This window comes from Xiphias gladius, chromosome 11 (genome assembly GCF_016859285.1).
Source record: "Xiphias gladius isolate SHS-SW01 ecotype Sanya breed wild chromosome 11, ASM1685928v1, whole genome shotgun sequence".
Taxonomy (NCBI): Eukaryota; Metazoa; Chordata; class Actinopteri; order Istiophoriformes; family Xiphiidae; genus Xiphias; species Xiphias gladius.
The window spans coordinates 16732760-16751334 of record NC_053410.1 but is presented as its reverse complement, the minus strand read 5'-3'; the positions used below and the strand labels follow the sequence as shown (position 1 = coordinate 16751334).

General features: G+C 41.2%; 1 protein-coding gene across 1 annotated transcript; it reads left to right on the top strand.

Annotated features, from left to right (window-relative positions):
- The first annotated feature begins 1037 nt into the window (after positions 1–1037).
- Positions 1038–17924, top strand: thbs2a (thrombospondin 2a). Its single transcript, XM_040138754.1, has 23 exons — positions 1038–1104; positions 1477–1548; positions 1854–2407; positions 2915–2999; positions 5471–5670; positions 7028–7168; positions 7254–7347; positions 7755–7925; positions 8783–8959; positions 9278–9451; positions 9954–10081; positions 10190–10342; positions 11540–11758; positions 11860–11967; positions 12063–12222; positions 12354–12472; positions 12565–12799; positions 14149–14376; positions 14510–14781; positions 14866–14963; positions 15222–15361; positions 16340–16370; positions 16721–17924. The coding sequence occupies exons 2-23, from the start codon at positions 1482–1484 to the stop codon at positions 16722–16724; spliced, it is 3558 nt and encodes a 1185-aa protein (XP_039994688.1). The 5' UTR covers positions 1038–1104; positions 1477–1481; the 3' UTR covers positions 16725–17924.
- Positions 17925–18575: the final 651 nt, after the last annotated feature.

Below are 18575 nucleotides of genomic sequence, written 5' to 3'. Positions count from 1 at the left end.
CTCCAAGAATGAGACGTTGTATCAGCGTTTTTTCCCCCAGCAGTACGCAAGCCTTGGCAAACACCTGACGATGTCCAGACGCAAGACACTGCTCGCCAGCATAGCTGAAGCACCCAAAGTATCTATTGTATTAGAGGCCATTTTCATGTTCTTTTTTTGTCTCACATTGCAGACATAGCTGGGATTCTCACTTTGAGTTACTGATATAATATATAAGTTTTGAGTTATAACACTGTTTCAGTCAAAATGCAGTGACTCACATTCCAGAGCTTCACTTTATCTCTTATGTAGTTACTTCTTTTAAAGGAAATACACATCATATTCAGATGCACAGTAGCTCTGCCAGAAGGGTTGTCAAAGCTCTGTTTTTATACCCCACAACTCTCAGAGTAAATTATAATTCTGCTGTTCTTAATTATATAGTAACGCAATTATGAAGGGCACCTACTCTCGCAGCAGCAGCTCTTTAACTTGGTCTTGTTTTACTTATCAGCATAACTCTGTCCCTCCAGAGAAAAAACAGCGCATTTCCCCCTCCGGCCGTCTTCCCCCGGCGAAAGTGAATCAGCTTCAGACACTGTGGGAAGGTGGGCTTGATAGGGAAGGGGATGGTGGGCATCCCAGTGAGAGACGGAGGGGGGGGGGGGGTCCCCAAACCCCCCATACCAGCCTCTGTGTGTGAGCGCGGATAAGAAGAATTACGCCATCGGATGATAATTATGTAACCGTCTCTCAACAGCCGGTCGCAAACGGTTCGTACCCAAAGGACTTTGACTGACAGGCTCCCCGAGCGTCTCTATATAAGAGGAGGGAGGCGAGCGCCTCAGTCACTGTTGCGCCTCGAGTCCTCCAGACTGTGGATGTAGTGAGCCGAAGTGGACTTTACGTTTTTGTTTTCACACACGAGGCTAATAGGAGATACCACTTCTCACTCATAGAGTCATCGGCTCAGATCATCGAAGAAGTTGCTTTTTTTTGTTTCCCCCCCCCCCCTCCCGATTTGAACTTTTTTTTTTTTTTTTTTTTTTTTTTTTTTAATTTTTCTTGCTGTCGGATTTCTCGTTCTCTGACTGAATCCGAAAATAAAAAGTGCGCCTTCGTCAGGTAAGTTACACGGGGGGCACGACGGCCTATTTATCGCTGAGCTTTTTCTACGTGGAGAAATAATGTACGAGACGAATGTCACGAACATCTAGAAAGATGATCGCGATTTCTCTCCGTCAATGTCAAGAGCAGAGCGTATGTGATGCTGCGCAGGCTTTACTGTAGCTGATTCTATCCTCTATTGTTGCTTTATCATCTCGCTTCATTTTTTAAAATGTTTTTTCTTTTCTTTTCTTATTGTTCACTGTGTAACTGAGAGGCTCAAGCGCAAGCTCAACATATGAGATGGACCCGGGATGTCAAAAAAAAAGAGTGACTTAAAAAAACTCATAAAAACCCCATTTCTCTTGTTTTTTTTTTTTTTTTTTGAAGGAGATATGATACTCAGGAGAAGTCTATTCTTGCTGCTCCTATCTTTTAATTTCCTCCACGCCTTAACTCAAGGTAAGCGGAAAACTTGTAAATGTGTAAATTGCTATAATAATAATAATTCAAAGTAATGATAATATTAATGGGTATTCATACAATTATTGTTATTGTTGACACTAACTCAATATTAAGTCTTACTGAGTTAAGGTGCAGTCATCCATTTCGAGAGGAAACTGAAGAATAAACCCCCACCACCACACACACACACACACACATATTTGCCACTGTTTCACTTAAGACAGTGATTCTGAGGGGCCTATGCATGCTGCTCTTCCCCTAATATGATTGTCCATTTGCATTTCCTCTTGCCTTATTTACAGATGGTGAGCAGGAGGACGAGACATCGTTCGACTTGTTTGAAATCAGCCACATCACACGCAAAACTCTGGGGGCCAAACAGTTCCGGGGCCAAAACTCAGATATCCCTGCTTACCGCTTCATCCGCTTCGACCACATTCCCCCAGTGAGCCCCCCCATACTAAAACAAATACTACGACAGATCCAAAACAATGAGGGCTTTGTGTTTGTGGCCAGCATACGCCAGGACCGCGCCTCACGGGGCACCCTGATTGGTTTTGAGGGCCCCGATGGCCGGCGGCAATTTGAGATCGTGTCCAATGGACGGGCCAACACTCTGGACCTGGTATACTGGGTGGACGGCTCGCAGAACGTGGTTTCGTTCGAGGATGTGGACCTGTCTGACTCACAGTGGAAGAATATCACACTTCATGTTCATGGAGAAAATGCAAACCTGTTTGTGGGCTGCAACCTGATAGACAGCTTCATCCTGGATGAGCCTTTCTATGAGCACTTACACGCTGAGGGAAGCCGCATGTATGTTGCCAAGGGATCCATCCGGGAGAACCACTTCAGGGTAAGTCCAAGACTATGGCTTTTTGGTAGTTAGACAAGGATTTCCCAGGATCTGGGAGCTTTACTTGCCTTTCTACTTAAGTCCCTTTGTGAACTGACCCTGCAATGTTTTGTCACCTCTCAGAAGTTAAAGGAAAAACAAAACTGTGGTCTACACTAAGCTTATAATAGAGGCTTGTTTTAACAGCAGTTTCCAGAAATAGAGACTAAAGTAATCCCTCTTCAAAGTGTGGCAGGGATGGCTCAGCGTTGCCCTGGTCTTTCTGTGTGGACACGGCTCCAAATTTAGACTCTAAATTGCCCCTTGTGTGTGAAAATGAGTGCAAATGTGTGTGACAAGGTCAAGAATGAACTTTTTTTGTTCGAGTGTGAATGTGTTTTTTTAGACTGATTACACACTGACATACAGACATATAGTATGTCACTTCTGAATTATGCTAAAGTAGCCAAAGTATGTAATAGAGACTGTAACGGCAGTGATTGAGACACACCTTTTCTTACCAAACAGGGCCTTCTGCAGAATGTGCGTTTCATCTTTGACATCCCCGTGGAAGACGTCCTCCTAGACAGAGACTGCGAGATCACAAAGTTAGGTAAGAGTGGTTCTGTCTAAGGCGTTTAAACCAGCATTCACCCTAGAGTTCCTGCTCTATTGGATCAATTTCAATCAAATAAATAAACAAATAATTTTTTTTGTATGTGTGTGTGATTTTTATAATCCAAAAGATGATTCAAAATAAGAATATTTTTCAAACTGTTTGGAGCCCGATACCTTGCAGATGTGAGAGGGAAATTCATTCACATGCAATCCTCCGAAGCATGGTATCTGTGTTTTGTTAAGCAGCAATCACAGCAACTTTCCAGACCAAACAGTTCAGCCTTCTCAGCTGACTTCCCTTTGTATGAATTTAGCTCTTTCTTTTTTTTTTAATAGGATCAAAAAGCTTACAGATTTGATACGTGGCAAGATCTCCCACCATTACTTCATATTTACGGAAACAGCAGTGTCAATGCAATGGCTTAAGGACAAGCAATGTGCGTGGTGGACAAAAGGAGATACAGATGCTTACATTTATTTCCTTTGGCAGTAGACTCGGGATAATGCTCTGGGAAAGAAAATAGAAAAGAGAAAGTGAAGGGTATGCTGCAGAGCGGGGAGCTTCCACCTCCAGCTGCACACACAAACACACACACACAAGTTGAAGTCATGAATTGGCTGATTGGGTTGCTTTTCTCAGCTGAATCTCTGCTCTCATGAGGAATAGTACCTCATGATCCTCAGCGGGGCTCACGCAAAGAGTGCCTGCAGTAAATGTCATCCTTTACAGGAAAGCTAAAGGGTCACCAGATCTGGAAACAGTGTTTTTGGTTTGCTGTGACAGAGCAAATCCACATGCAGTGTGCCAGTTTATGCGTGATAGGACCGTTGTTGCATTTCTGTTGCCACAAGCAGTGTTGAATTCCAGCTGAATGAGTTTATTTGTTTAACACATGTCACAGAGACCTGAAGTTTCCTGCATGCTGGCTGGTACCAGTCAAGGTTCTGCACTGGTAGCAATTTCAATGCCAAAAGTCACTCATAAACCCACACAACCCACACAAATAAAAATTGTCATGTTGGACATTAATGAGCAGTATTAAACCTAATCAAGCTTTTTGGTCTTTTTTAATTCTTTCCTCCATCTCTTATGAGAAAGTAGAGAATGTCTATCAGGGAGAAAAGAAAGTGTAAATGCTTTCACAGACAAGCTAGCACGCGTTCACACACACACACACACACACACACACACGCACGCACACACACACACACACACACACACACACACACACACACACACAGTGTGAAGCCCTCCTGAGATTTGAATGAATCCAGCAGACTGAAAAGGAAAGAAAACATAGCACTGGCTACAATGGGACATCATTGGGCAATTTAGATGACCTCTTGATTGAGAGTCCCTGGTCCACTATTAATTTTCACCAATTTACAAAGCAAGATCCCCACTAGTTGCAGATATGGCTGAATGACAGGCATTCCATGGACCATTGATATCTGTCTTGTTTTTTTGTTTTTGGTATCAAACATTCATAATCTTCATGATATGAAAGAAAGGGGTTAAGTTGTTAGAGATACCAACTGTTGGGATAATTTGAGGGGTAAATTGAGGGAATGTAAAGAACAGATACTCAAAATTTCATATGGTTTAACGCAAACTCCACCCCCAAAAGATGCCCTGTCCTACTCTATGATTTGTGTTTTTTTTCCCTTTCTGTGTTGTACAAAGACCACAGCAGACACGTCACTCTGGGCTGGACTTCCTGCTCCAAATTTGCAGATTGTGCAAAGAAGACCCAACATTTGGCCTCATTTCATGCCCTTCAAACAACCCTGTAGTTGAAGATTGCTTTCCCTTTCACATCGTGCACTGAAGGACAAGAGTTTGTAGTGTAAAGCCCTTGTTGTTAGTAATGAATGATAAATTCTGTGACTCCAGGGATTTTCTCAAACTTTGGATTCAAGTGTGTTGACATCTAGACAGGGGTATCTCTGGTGACTGTGCTACTGATCAGCTGTAAGAGAAAGTCCATGGGCTTCACAGGCTCCTTGTAAATCCATCTGTGTGGTCACTCCAGTCTGTTAAGTTCATATTGGAAGTGTCCACTTATCTAAAAGGTCATGAAGATTTATGACAATGTTGTGGTTTTCCCATCACTCATAGGAACACCCAGATATCTGCTATTTGAGCTTCGCAATGCCATCCTTTCCGATCCTCCCACAGTCAATCCTGTTGTCCTCTTCAGTGGAAAGATTTACTGTCACAGTTTCAAACAAATACATTTTTCAACTCAAACACCGCTGACTGAACATCTGTTTTTGGGTACACAATAAACATTGTAATCACAGTATTGTTGTGATCTTTTGACCAACTACAGAAAAACAGGAAATTGATTCATTCCCTGAGCAGAGTCCTTATGTTTCAACCATCATATCTCAAATATGTTTCCCATCATCATTCATTTGCTTGCTTGCCCAATTACCTTGATGTCTCTTTTTTTGCCCCTCCAGTTACTGCCAATACTGTTAGCGAGAATACAGAAGTTCTGGATGTGAGTCCCTCCATCACTACAAACGTTATAGGCCAGAAGACAGATGAGACGAGCGCAGACATGTGCGAACGCTCCTGCGAGGAACTTAGCACCATGTTCCAGGAACTCAAAGGCCTTCGTGTTGTTGTCAGTAACCTTATTGATGGCTTGCAAAAAGTGGTAAGTATTAGACACGACAAATTTGTTAACCTGACTGATTCTCTCTTACATGATGTAAATCAAATAACTGACTTGTGTTTGTTTGAGATAAGCTACTGCCTTTTTTTTTTTTTTTACCATACTTTACAGGCCAGTTTCAGTGATGAATATGACATCACCACTGTCTTTCTTTGTGTGAGGGAAGAAAATTAACATTTTAGAGAAAATTGACATTTTAGGAAAATAAATTTTACAATCCTCAGTGTGGCAGCCAGGAGTTAAGAGGTTTGAATTGGGTTACTAGGTAACCCACATTGGTTGGAAAGCAAACAGTAAGTAGCCGCAGGACTGTTTATAGAGTTGCCTGTAATGGCTGAACCCGTTTGACTCCTGCTATCTGTGGCAGCGTGAGTCAGACAGATTTTATGACATGTTACATGTGGATATAGGAAGTGTTCCCCTGGCAGCGATAGGTCCAGTCTAATGTCTGGTTGTGTTTAAACAGGCATGTGTTTCCTCTGGGAGCCTCCCAGCAATAAGAGAGTCTGGGCATGAACCTTGGGGGGAAAAAAAAAAAAAAAGGCTGGGATGAGAAGGGTCCCTGAGGCTCTTCCAGACCGAGTGGTGTCTTAGATTCTAGTGCTGCACACTGCTGCCTCCCTTTTTCAAAAGGAGGGTGCACGTGCGCACATACACACACACAAACATACACACACACACACACACACAAACCTTTGGCAGTAGTTTATCAACTGACATTTCCCAACTATTGAGGATTCCAGCCAGAAATCCCCTAGTCTCCAATTGGGTTGGAGGTTACAGTGTGCATTGCACTTTTCAATGGGTTATTTTCCTAGTAATACTAAAAAACTGAGAAGCACATTTAAAAAAAAATTTTTTTACAATTATTCTAGTTAATACAGTGGAGTAGCTTTTTTGTGTAGGTGTACTTTTTTGAGTTCATTTAAGTTTTCTCATGAGGCGTCTCAGGATGATACAACCTTGTCGACCTCAAAGCATCACTGAACTGGAGAGGAATGTATGTTGGCAGGATACTGAAAGGGTGTTAGGATGCTCCATATGGCCCTTAATTATTCATGTTTAACGTAATGTTCAACTAGTCTGGAACATGACTTGACTTGAACATTGGGAATCTTACTAATATAGAAATGACATCTACATGAGAAACAAAACTGTTCCTCTTTCCACCTGGTGAAAAGTAACCTCACATTTGCTCTTTTAAAAGAATCAGTTTGCGAGCAGGTGTATACCTTCACATCCTTAAATGAATGCAGTTTACCTGTATCATGAGTGTGTCCTATTCATTTCTGACTGATCTCCTCTCCTACTGCATATACGTCTTTTGTTGTATGTTCAGACAGAGGAGAACACAGTCATGAAGGAGGCCCTTGGGAGGATGAAGAATTCTAAAGAGAAAAACATGTGCTGGCAGGATGGCCGCCTGTTTGACGATAAGGAAGACTGGGTTGTAGATAGCTGCACCAAATGTACTTGCCAGGTAGTGCCAAGTCATAAGGAAATATGTACAGATTCACAGTGGATAGCAGTGACCCTGATATATCTCTAATATTTATTGATGGCAGGAGTCGAAGATCGTGTGTCACCAAATTACATGTCCCCCGGTGGCCTGTGCCAGCCCCTCATTTAATGATGGCGAGTGCTGTCCCTCGTGCGTGCGTAAGTAATCGGACCATCCTATTAGCCAGTGCAGCTAGCATATAAACACAATTATAAACACACATGCGGTTTTATGCATGCATGCTATTTTGAATTAATGGTGTAATATGCCATAAAAACAATATTCCACACATATTAAGCTTTAATACCACAGTATTGTTGTTGCCAGTTTGTCTTTGTGAGTGACCTGTATACTTATTGGTCAAAATATAAGACACTCAGAGTGGCCAGTGTGGGTTTCTGATGAGGTCATGTAATAAACAGGCTGATATAAAGTATAAAAACAGTGCAGAAATGATCTATTCCCAGTACTTTTATTATTCAGTTTTAACAATGAGTGGATATGGGACTTTTTCTTATGCAAAAAAAGGAACAAAATGTTCACTTCATGCTTGTACTTCTTCCAGCTCGAGGCATTGAGGATGGTTGGTCCCCCTGGTCAGAGTGGACAGAGTGTACAGTCACCTGTGGGACAGGAACTCAACAGAGGGGACGGTCATGTGATGCAACCAGTAACCCCTGCACCGGACCTTCCATTCAGACCCGCAAGTGTAGCCTGGGCAAATGTGACAGCCGTGGTGAGGATATTTTTTAAACAGTTTATCACCTATAACTCAGTTTTCATTTAAATAGTTGACATCCAGTAGTAACTGCCTTAGTGCTGGTGATTTTATCTTGAACCAAGTATGTGTCCTCCACTCCCGCAACTACACAATAATCTAAAACAAATAACAGAATGACGTATGGGAGGGAGGAAAATGATGGAACTGTGGAAAATCTCAGCACTGAGTTAAATATGAGATGAGATTCTCCGAAGTGCAAAACACCAAGTTCATGCTTCCATAAATCTGTTGAAAATGGATCCATCTGAGTGAGGCTAAATCCGAGTGAAGAGCTGGATCGCATGGTCGGGTGTGCCCAGTCAAGGTAAATGCCAAATAAATCACTGGCTGAGAGGCTTTTCCACAGTGCATGACTCACCACTGCCTGCCATGCAGAAATATAAAATACTAATGAATTTGATCATTAGATGTACCATATAGGAGGTGAAGTGTCAGGAGTTTTCTCTGTGCCTGATCCCGAAACTGATGAACCGGGTGTGTGATGAATTGTGAGATTAGCAATTGTTATTGCTTGCAGCTAACATTACACTGCGTCTGTGTGAGTGACTGAATCAGTTAACTACTGCAAGGATACTCTACCCACAGTGATATAAAAACTGGCGCAAATATCTTAGAAATCTTTGAAAGTGAGCCGTCATCACCAGCATCACATAATGTTTACTTGTAGAAAATGCAGTGTTTTTTTTTTTGTTTTTTTTTACTTTTGCAAATTATACATGTCTGTAGCTGTTTGACTTAATGGAAGTCGAGAGGATAATACATTACATGTGTTTTGGTGATCTCTGATGATATGTTTGACGTTCGATATCCAGTTCGCCAGGACGGAGGGTGGAGTTTGTGGTCGCCATGGTCGTCCTGCTCAGTGACCTGTGGAGAAGGACAGATTACCAGGATACGACACTGCAATGCTCCTGTGCCACAGCTGGGGGGAAAAGACTGCGAAGGAAATGGGAGAGAGACTCAGCGCTGCACTGCCAACCCGTGTCCCAGTGAGTATTTCAGCCTGAGGGGAACATTCAGCAGCAGTATCTCCATAACAGCAGCTATCATCCCTGTCGAACAGCTAGACTTCGTGTGCCTCATGGCTCCCTTGAGGCTACATTTCCCATATGTTTTGGCCCATCTTTCAGGAAATTTTGACCCAAATCAGCTCAATATGTTTTCTCTTGTAGTATTAAGTTCCAGGCTTCTCACTCTGGCTGCTTTTCAGATTTTGGACTTTGAATTTTGACATGATTTTATTTAGAAATAATACTCGATGTGAACAATTAACTCCTGAACATCTGCCTTTGTATGCCTCTTTTTAGTTGATGGTGGTTGGGGTCCTTGGTCTCCATGGGCAACCTGTTCAGCAACATGCGGCGGGGGGGTCAAAAGTCGGATGCGTGAGTGCAACAGCCCTCAACCTCAGTATGGCGGCAAGAAGTGTACCGGGGAAGCCAACGACAGCAACAGCTGTAACAAAGAGGAATGTCCCGTTGGTGAGCACCAGTAACTTTACATTCTGTTTTTAGCCATGATAGCAGCATAGCCCTGTTGGTTGGTCCATCACTTTGGTCCAGACTCATATATGTCAGCAACTATTGAATGAATTGTCATGAAATTATGTACAACATTCACAGTCCCAAGAGGATCTACTGATGTTGATGATTCCCTGACTTTTCCTCTCACATCCTCATAAGGTCAAAATTTAAATGTGTCCAGTACTTTGGTTTATGACCAAATACCTTCAATTGACAAAATATGTGTTTCTTGTAATTTGGGTGAGCCACCCCTTTAAAGTCTGGGTTTTCAGGTTATACTGTAAATGCAGTATCTGTCCCAGCTAGTGGGGCTTGATCTTGGAGCATCAAGTAAAAAACCATAAAAACCATTACAAATTAAATTTGAATCATTTAGAGATGCGCTATACAGATTTATCCAGCAATGTTTAACTAAGTTTCCCTTGTTTGTATCCATTCATTTAATCTAAATCCCATGCAGATGGCTGTCTGTCTAACCCCTGCTTTGGGGGAGTGGACTGCAACAGCTCTCCAGATGGATCCTGGGAGTGTGGCCCATGCCCTGCTGGTTTCCGTGGAAATGGTACCCACTGCGAAGACATTAATGAGGTAGAAGTTCCTGTTTTTCTTATGCACACAAACAGGACTTGTGTTCAAGAATTAATTCATGTATCTATTTGTTAGCATTTTACTGATGCCTCTCTTTCCCTCCTCCAGTGTGATATGGTGTCTGATGTTTGCTACAAAGTGAATGGAATGCAACGCTGCGTCAACACCAATCCAGGTTTCCACTGCCTGCCCTGTCCAAAGCGCTACAAGGGCACTCAGCCTTTCGGCATGGGTGTGGAGGCTGCCAAGAAGAACAAACAGGTGGGTTGAAGTTACTCTCATTCAGTGCCGGTAACAGACTATTGATTGGAAGCCATTCAAATAAGGGTAACTTTGGAAGAAGCGAGAACCAAAGTGATAAAGGAAAGGGTACAATATGGGGCCTTTCAATCCAGACAGATTTTCAGAAGCAGTAGCGTGGATTTTTGTATGTCAGATCCAAATTTATGAATAATGGAGGCAGCAGCTTGGGTGATTTATAAGCCTCATTCTTGCAGTGTGAGTGTTTGCACAGTGTTGAAGGGGAGGCCCTGGGCAACAAACAAACAGTTCTTCATACTGTATTTTACTGTAAATGTTGAATGGATCAGCGCTTTTATTCAAGCAAAACAATGCAAAGTTTTTTTTTAATTTTGGCTCTACCCACAATACCTTTAAAACTACTACTGTCCTAAATTTTAGCTATATTGCAGGTAATATGACATGTCATATATGCCACATTAACCACTTGAGTGGAACACACTGTCTTCTGCTCCCTTGTGATCGCTGAATTCACATAGTCCCTGGACAACTGAAAAACTTGCCGTGCCACTCTGACCTGCACATGCATAACATCCCTCGTGGAGCATTTTGTTACTCTTTGGTTTCTGCAGCTGCTCGTCTTTAATTTGATGCACAAGTTTCACTAATTGATTAGGGAAAAAGGAAACTGTCTCATTGCTGGCATTAAGGGGCTCCATTTCGCAGTTGTGATCAAAGGTCTGTTCTTGCTGTCACTTTCTGCTCTATGAGCTCATGGAGTGGCATCCAAACTGGAGTTATTCTTCATCCTCTGGTAATGAGTGCCAGCTGTGAATACCTTGTGCTGCAATAAAGGGGTAACAGTGGATCGTAGTGGGGTATATGATGCATTCATTTGGATTTCATACAATCAACTGTGCCCAGAATTGCCCCACATTTTTGCTGTGTCCAAAATCTCTCCCTTAATCCTTCACATCATTTTGGAGTAGCCGTCAGTTTGGAATGACCTTCCAAAAAGAAAGCTATGAGGAGTAGTGGTAAAATAAGTACTCTTGACTTGAGCCTATCATCAGAAGCTGTCAAAAAACGACTGACGACATGAGCATGGAGGGCCATCTTTTTTTCTTATTCAGTCAGATCACATCCAGTGTCATTGATGTTGGATCTGGTCGGCGACAATACTCATATTACAGTTCAACCTGCCCCTTTTTTCTTTAGGTTTGTGAGCCAGAGAACCCATGCAAGGACAAGACCCACAACTGTCACAGATTTGCAGAATGTATGTACATCAGCCACTTTAGTGACCCAATGTACAAGTGTGAATGTAGGACTGGTTACGCTGGAGATGGCTTCATTTGTGGAGAAGACTCAGACTTGGATGGCTGGCCCAATCAGAACCTTGTGTGTGGTGCCAATGCCACTTCTCACTGCAAGAAGGTATTTCATTGAACTTTGTCATCTTATCTGATGTATCCTATCCTACAATCAGTCTAAACAGTTGTATCTGAAAACATCTGAGTTTAACACTACCATTCCAGGACAACTGCCCTAACCTTCCCAACTCTGGACAAGAAGACTTTGACAGAGATGGTCAAGGAGATGCTTGTGACAAGGATGACGACAACGATGGAATTCTAGATGAGAGGGTAAGAGAGTCTTTAACACATGGACGTATTTTATTCTATGATCGGATTCAGTTTAATCAAATAATTCCCTAACAAATATTTGCTTTCCACCACAGGACAACTGTCCCCTCCTTTACAATCCTCGTCAGTTTGACTTTGACAAGGATGAAGTTGGTGACCGATGTGACAACTGTCCCTATGAAAACAACCCTGCTCAAATAGACACCGACCACAACGGAGAAGGGGACGCCTGCGCAGTGGACATTGATGGAGATGGTAAAACAGACAAGCCTAAACTAAACTCATAAAATACTATAATCAGTCCGTCTAAGGCAGCTAATTATTATATTTATGACTTAAATTCTCAAGAAAATGAATCGTCATCAACTGCCCTTTTTTTTTTCCAGAAATTCTGAATGAAAACGACAACTGCCCCTATGTGTACAACACTGACCAGAAGGACACTGACATGGATGGAGTTGGTGACCAGTGTGACAACTGTCCAATGCTGCACAATCCTGACCAGGTACTGTACCACACTGAATATAATGACACATTCAAGTACAGGATTAGGCACTGGAGGCGTTAACACTGTTAACATCTCTATTTATCCAACAGACTGACGTGGACAATGACCTGGTTGGAGATCAGTGTGACAATAACCAGGACATCGACGAAGACGGCCATCAGAACAACCTGGACAACTGTCCCTATGTGGCCAACGCCAACCAGGCTGACCATGACAAGGATGGCAAAGGAGACGCATGTGACTATGATGATGATAATGATGGTATACCTGACGACAAGGACAACTGCAGACTAACGCCCAATGCAGACCAGCTGGACTCTGATGGTGAGGATGAAACATTTAAAGGGTTTAAATGTTGCGGCGTCGGTTGCATGCCATGTGCTTTTGAATCATGTGAGTCTAGCTGTTGATGTTATTAATGCAGACATGTCAATACAAAGAGTTCAGAAATTTTCCTACTCAACTACAAACTACTTGTGTTTACATTTGCCAGAGTCAAAGGTAGCTAACTTCATAGTAACCAACAGATTTTGTACTTTGTAATAAACGTGTAATATGTAGTGCGGTTTAAGTCAAAATATGAACAGTAGGAGCACAACAACTAGAAAATAACATGAGAAAATATTATTTGTTGCAAATATTATATAGTAAGTAACAACATACTAGTTTTACATAAAGATACACTATGACATACTTAAAGTGAAAGTTTATTCTTGAAAAAATTACTTATAACCATTAATCTCACATGACCTGTTTATGACACATTCCTGCACATTAAGTTAAATGTAATTTGTCCTGATGTGAGAGAGTTATTGAGTAGCTGTACTTGTCAGTCTGGGAATTGATAATTCACAGCTAGATTTATAGTTTATATAAAGGCCCAGTATTTTCTGACTGTTGTTACTTTATACTGTTCACGTTTTGTTAGCAATTAGCTCCACCGCAGCAGGTGTGGAATACGATGGCTGTGGAAAGAGTCAATGACTGGGTTGGCATCAGTGATGTCATTCTGCATGACTTCAGTGAGCCGCCCGGGAAGGCACACGCCAGGCCATGAAGTATTTATTTCCTGTAGGCTTTGCTCGTGATTAATTCACAGTGCCAAATTTAAGCAGGGTTACCTGGAGTTTTGTCTGTAACTGGAAACAGATCGTGAAGGAGAAAGGCCCTGGACACTGACGCGTTCATACTCTTAACAGCTCATCAGATAGCGTTTATTTGATAGAATCATTTTAGGCCCTTGTGCAATAACAAAGATGATGACAGAAAGCAGCAAGCTACTTCCAAACAGTGGCCTTCATTAGCCACTGGCATCCTTTCCACCGTGAGCTCCTGGCCTGCAGTTTGGCTCTAATAGACTTCAGGCTTCAGATACTTACAAGTATCAGTGGTAGTTGTCACAGCATGAGAAGATGGCTGATTTGGCTTATTAGTCTTGACAAAGGTATTAAACCCAATTTCCCTGGAGGAATTGCTATTTTTTCCATTCATTTTAATAGTGACTTGGAGGAGCTCCTCAACACTCCATGCAGTGGGAGTATTATGACACTCACATTAGCTGCAATTGAGATTTTTCCATCCTGTGGAAAAATGTAGTTTATATCATGCATGTCTAATTTAAATCAGGTCAGACCTATTTATTTGATGTATTATTTATTTCTGTATTTTAACAGGCGATGGAAGAGGGGATGCCTGCAAAGATGACTTTGACAATGACAGTATCCCAGATATTCTTGATGTGTGTCCGGAGAACAATGCCATCAGTGCCACAGATTTCAGGAAGTTCCAGATGGTCCACCTGGATCCTAAGGGAACCACACAAATTGATCCCAACTGGGTGGTCAGACACCAGGGCAAAGAGCTGGTCCAGACTGCCAACTCTGACCCAGGCATTGCAGTAGGTGAGCAGCACACCTATGCTTCATCTCCAACAACCTTTTCATGTTAATTTACTGCTCTTTAAGAGATTTGAAACTCAATTTGACTGTAAAGAGTCCTAAGATTTAGTATAACATTTCTTTCACAACATCACAGGCTTTGATGAGTTCAATGCTGTGGACTTCAGTGGAACAATGTACGTGAACACGGACAGAGATGATGACTATGCAGGCTTTGTGTTCGGCTACCAGTCGAGTGGGCGCTTTTATGTAGTGATGTGGAAGCAGATCACACAGACTTACTGGGAGGACAAGCCCTCCAAGGCCTTTGGCATCTCTGGCGTTTCACTCAAAGTCGTCAACTCGTCCACTGGCACTGGAGAAAACCTCAGGAATGCTTTGTGGCACACGGGCAACACTCCCGGACAGGTGGGCGGCACTCTAAATACTATTTGGTATTTCTAAAAGGCTGTAGCAGTATGAATGTAATGTATTATTAACTATTTTACATAGGTGCGTACTCTGTGGCATGACCCCAAAAACATTGGTTGGAAGGATTACACAGCCTACAGGTGGCATCTCATCCACAGACCAAAGACTGGTTTTATAAGGTATGAAATAAAGTTGACCAGAACCTGATGTTTTTCTGCTTCAGTGATAGGAAACTTTTATTGTATAATTCCAAAAAGCTAAAGTGCGTATTTTGGTAATTTTATGTAAAAATCATATCTCTCTTCTGCAGTTTATCTGCCACATGGCCTTTTAGTGCCTCACAGAAAACAATGGAAAGATATAAGATATTATAAGACATTTGTGAGCACCATAATCTCGCCACATTAAGAAGTTCATGTTTGTCCTGTATCTCGCAGGGTTGTGGTCTACGAAGGCAAACAGATCATGGCCGACTCAGGACCAGTTTATGACAAGACGTTTGCCGGAGGAAGGTTAGGCTTGTTTGTCTTCTCGCAAGAGTTGGTGTTCTTCTCCGACCTCAAGTATGAGTGTAGAGGTTAGTACAAACTCTTTGTTACTCCAATATGTGTGTTTGCCTGATGATATTTGATTTCAGAAAGAGAAACAAGACACCTACACTTGTGTACTACACCTCATGCACCTACATCAACGCAGTACAGGATACTTTGTACCAAAAAGTGTTAAATACACTTGAAAATAGTTCATCAATCTAGCCAGGGCCCTATTCGAATTCATTTTTTTTCCCTTTTTGACCACAACCTAAGCAGACAATAGCAGACATCACCAAGGTTAGAATTTGTGGAAACCAGTGCCTAATTAGTTGTGATTTGTTTGATTGCGGTTTTTAAAGTTGGGATAAATTATATGCAACTGCAGAATATTGCAAACAAACCCAAGGAAAGAGCACTGAGTGCTTTTCTTACAACTGTAAGATACCAAAAAATATTCGTGGTTAATAACAGATAAGGATTCGCGCTGTAATTCCTACATTTGCCCCTGTGGGGGAGCTGTTCACGGCTCAATTAAATGAGGTTAAACTATGAATTAAAACCTGATAAACTTTTTTATGGGGTTGAGGAGCTAGATTAAATCATTCTGTCACTGAGGCAGGGATTAGCTATTTTTCTAAAATACGCAGATATACATACAGATATAGTGAATAACATAACTCTTTAAGTAGAAATATCGTTTTAGGTATCAAGTGCTTCAATTAAACAAACGCAGTGTGGTGTAAGTGTGATGTAGCTATAATTTGCATTACATGAACGCAGTTTAGGCAATTGATGTTTGATGTTTATTGATGTTTAAAGGCTCGCTGCAGTAAGTGTGTTTGTGTGTGTGTGTGTGTGTGTGTGTGTGTGTGTGTGTGTGTGTGTGTGTGTGTGTGTGTGTGTGTGTGTGTTTGGCCGCGTATGTGAACACATTCAAAGATCAGATATTGGGGGAGAAAATCTCCATGTTTGAATAATGTGAGCAAACTCTTTAAACCTTCAACATCTTTTTCAAACTTCAGATAAGCCGGAGTTTCCAACAGTGTTCACAAGGTAATGATGAGAGGGTTTACATGTTTTGTGTTGGCTGAAGCAAGACAAAGAGTCGCGCTTGTTGTTTCTGTCGTTTCTGCTTGGCAGCTTGCCCATGTGCAATGCACCAGACGCATTGTGAAAGTGCTTGTGTGTTGGTCCAAGGACTTCAGATCTTCTGTTGAGTGCTCAACAGTGGAAAATGAGCCTGCAGCCTTTTCACTGCGTTACTGCAGACACGCTTTTTGACGCACACAATGCACATGTTGTTGCTGCATTCTGGCACTTTGACTGTGAAAATCTCAATGAGTGTCTTAGTTTTGATCATAAATGTGGCGGTAACGGAGGCTGTTTTCTCAATCTTTCCTCAGATAACTGAACCGAGTGGGATAGAAAAACATCAGAAGACATAAGACAACAATCGAAACAAACAGTACGCCATCGCTAAATCTATTTTGACATAAATGAGACTTTCCATACTCTTCCATGTTTTGCTTTGATCCATCCGCTGGAGAGGAAACCATGGCCAATTTCAGTTTTCCTTGTGACTTATATACATTTCCCCGGCTGGGAAAGAAAAACTGATGGGAGTGGGCGAGTTTTTAAAAAAGGCTCTGCAGAATATTTAATTATAACTAGTGTACCTGTGTCTACATTTTTAAAGGATTCATTGTACAACCACTTACTTGCTGTATGTGCTTTCCAACAGTTTCTTACTTTATACAACTTGTAAGTGATTCAGTTCTTCTGTCTTTAATATGTTTCATTCTCTTTGGGAGTAAGAGGCGCACTCATTGGCTTCTGTTTTGCAGAACAACTATCACAGTGTCTGACAAACATAAACTGTAACCAAAGCATAATCACTTAGCTGTCTCAAGTCCATTTCTACTTCTCTTCATTCTTTTCATCCTGAAGGTGTTTTTTTATGGAGAACTTGAGTGAACAATTTAAATAAGCAATTTTAGTAAGTGCCAAAGATGTTTATACTAAGTCTGTATAATAATTCCTTTTGTAAATTATTTATGCCCTGCTTGTTTTGTTTGTTTGCATTTTATGCTTGTAAATAATTATTTATTTGTTTACACTGACAAAACACACAATTGAACATCACAAACATCAAGATAACACATTATAATATTGCAAGTTTTTTGGTGTTGTCATGCACTTCCTTTACTTGTTCAATCTTTTAGACAAGCTGTTGCTGAGGCCTTGGAAAGGATAAACATCAGCTGCTTTTTAAATAATCACATACATAAACACAGCATGTGTTTATGTATGTGATTGTAGCTGCCAGAGGAAGTTAATTCTAGTAGGATGTGTATGTTAAAAAGCCACTTTATTTCCACAGCTGTCCAGACAGGGCCTCGTTGTCCTCAAAGAAATATATCACTTTGGTACATGTGGGACATTTTTCAGTTCTCATAGTCTGCGTCTATAGGAGCTTATAAATGGTCCATCACTAAAATTGGCTGCAAATTGGGCTACTGGAACTGTAGCAAGCACCCTTTTCTTACTTAATATTAAAATACTTTTTATCTGTAATGCATCTACAAAAAAAAAAAGAAAGTAGATCAAGATAATAACATCAGTTTGAAAGGTATGAATTAAACTGGATTTCATTTTAAGTGCCTGATACCCAGTAAATCTAATTTTGTGTACCAAGCACCAAGTGGCATATCACATCGACAGCTGGGAGTCTGAAGTTCAACAGTCAGTGATTATGTGTGATGGAGTCATGAAGATCAAATGCAGTGAAAACATTTTATACAATTTACTTTTTCATTCATATACTAGACATAAGTATCACTTATGGATGTTGTGAAACTTTCCAGCGTTGGCTGCAAAGGAATCCAGGTGAAGGTCTCTAAAAACAAAGTTTTGACTGTGTGACTGTACAGTGTGGATCGCGGACGTGTTAGCGTACAACCTTGTTGTCATTAGTCTGTATAGCATTCGTGTTCTTCCGTGTTTGGTTTCCATCTTGTTCATTTTGTTGAGAGTTTGCAATGCACAAAATGTAAATGATTTTTGTATACTTGTGTTGTTAGATATACATTTTCTACAAACATTAGTGTAAGATTGTTCTGTTTCATAAATAAATCACTTGTACACCATTCTCTTGATTGTGTACATGAGGATTGACAGGTATCCCATTATAATTACTGTCATATAATGCATTTTAACCAGCATTACTGTTACAGTATAAAATACTAGCTAAAACGCAAT

Excerpts from the sequence above, each read along its gene's own strand:
- thbs2a (XM_040138754.1), top strand. The coding sequence starts at position 1,482 with ATGATACTCAGGAGAAGTCTATTCTTGCTGCTCCTATCTTTTAATTTC. Across the intron at positions 5,671-7,027 it reads TTGATGGCTTGCAAAAAGTG|ACAGAGGAGAACACAGTCAT; the intron begins GTAAGTATTAGA and ends TTGTATGTTCAG. Across the intron at positions 12,800-14,148 it reads AGACCAGCTGGACTCTGATG|GCGATGGAAGAGGGGATGCC; the intron begins GTGAGGATGAAA and ends GTATTTTAACAG.